General features: G+C 43.6%; 1 protein-coding gene across 1 annotated transcript in view; it reads left to right on the forward strand.

Annotated features, from left to right (window-relative positions):
* DNAH8 (dynein axonemal heavy chain 8) overlaps positions 1–1182 on the forward strand; it is a 330122-nt gene that overhangs the window by 91076 nt on the left and 237864 nt on the right. The window contains exon 27 of the mRNA XM_027127141.1: positions 793–989. Within this exon, the coding sequence (XP_026982942.1) occupies positions 793–989 (197 nt within the window). The remainder of the gene's footprint in view (positions 1–792; positions 990–1182) is intronic.

Here is a 1182-nt window from a genome sequence, read left to right on the forward strand (position 1 = left end):
CCTCTCCCGTTGCGGAGCACAGGCTCCGGACGCGCAGGCTCAGCGGCCATGGCTCACGGGCCCAGCCGCTCTGCGGCATGTGGGATCTTCCCGGACCGGGGCACGAACCCGTGTCCCCTGCATTGGCAGGCGGACTCTCAACCAGTGCGCCACCAGGGAAGCCCTCATGATTTTTTAATTGTTAACAACTGCTTTAAAAAAGTAAGGAACTGTTTGGGCCAAACAAAAGTATCCGTATGGTCTCTGCTTGATGGAGAAAACTTGAGAGTTTCAGTCAAGGCTGTGACATGACTAGGTTTCAGCAAGAGATGTTTATCATGGTGGTTGTGTGATCTTTATATACCAGATGCTGAGCTGAAGACAAGCATATGTTGTCTCATTTAATCCTCACAAGTATTTCCATGAAGATTAAATAATTGGCTTAAGGTCATTTGGGTAGTAAACGTAGTGGCTCTCCTTTACCCACAAGCCTGTTCTGTAGGGTAGCAATTTCAACTCTTCTGATCTTTCCTTGGAGGACGTTTTGTTTTGGGGGGAGTGGTTAATCGGCGTCTTTCAGTTCTCTCCTCTGAATAACAGTTTCCCCACTTTAAAGAAACCTAGACCTCAAAATCTGACACAGTAGTTTAATAAGAATAAGTGAAGCTAGCGAGAGAATAGCTGTTAATTACTTGGAACGGGATGGGGGGGTCTTTAAGAAAATAAAGTTTAAAAAGTCTATAAATATTACAATTGATAGTATTTAAAGTTGAATATAGGAGTTATCTATAGGATAAAAATGTCTGTTTTCAGAATCTTTTGAAGAAATTATCCCCACACGGAAGCTGAAGAATTTTTATCTAGGTGTGGCAGAGCACAAAGATGTTTCCAAGCTGGTCCTCCTCCTTTCTTCCTCTGTGAATTCTCTCAGAAAGGTGGCTCATGAGGCCCTGCAGGACTTTGAAAAGTTCAAGACGCTCTGGACAGAGGACCGAGACGTGAAAGTGAAGGTATGTTTCTGCTACTTGTGATGCAGTTTGGTTTTTTTTTAACACCTTTATTGGAGTATAATTGCACTACAATGTTGTGTTAGTTTCTGCTGTATAACAAAGTGAATCAGCTATATGTATACATATATCCCCATATCCCCTCCCTATTGCATCTCCCTCCCACCCTCCCTAATCCCACCCCTCTAGGTGGTCA

Source organism: Aethalodelphis obliquidens, unplaced genomic scaffold (genome assembly GCF_003676395.1).
Source record: "Aethalodelphis obliquidens isolate GAN/ISIS:26980383/991018 unplaced genomic scaffold, ASM367639v1 scaffold31, whole genome shotgun sequence".
Lineage (NCBI taxonomy): Eukaryota > Metazoa > Chordata > Mammalia > Artiodactyla > Delphinidae > Aethalodelphis > Aethalodelphis obliquidens.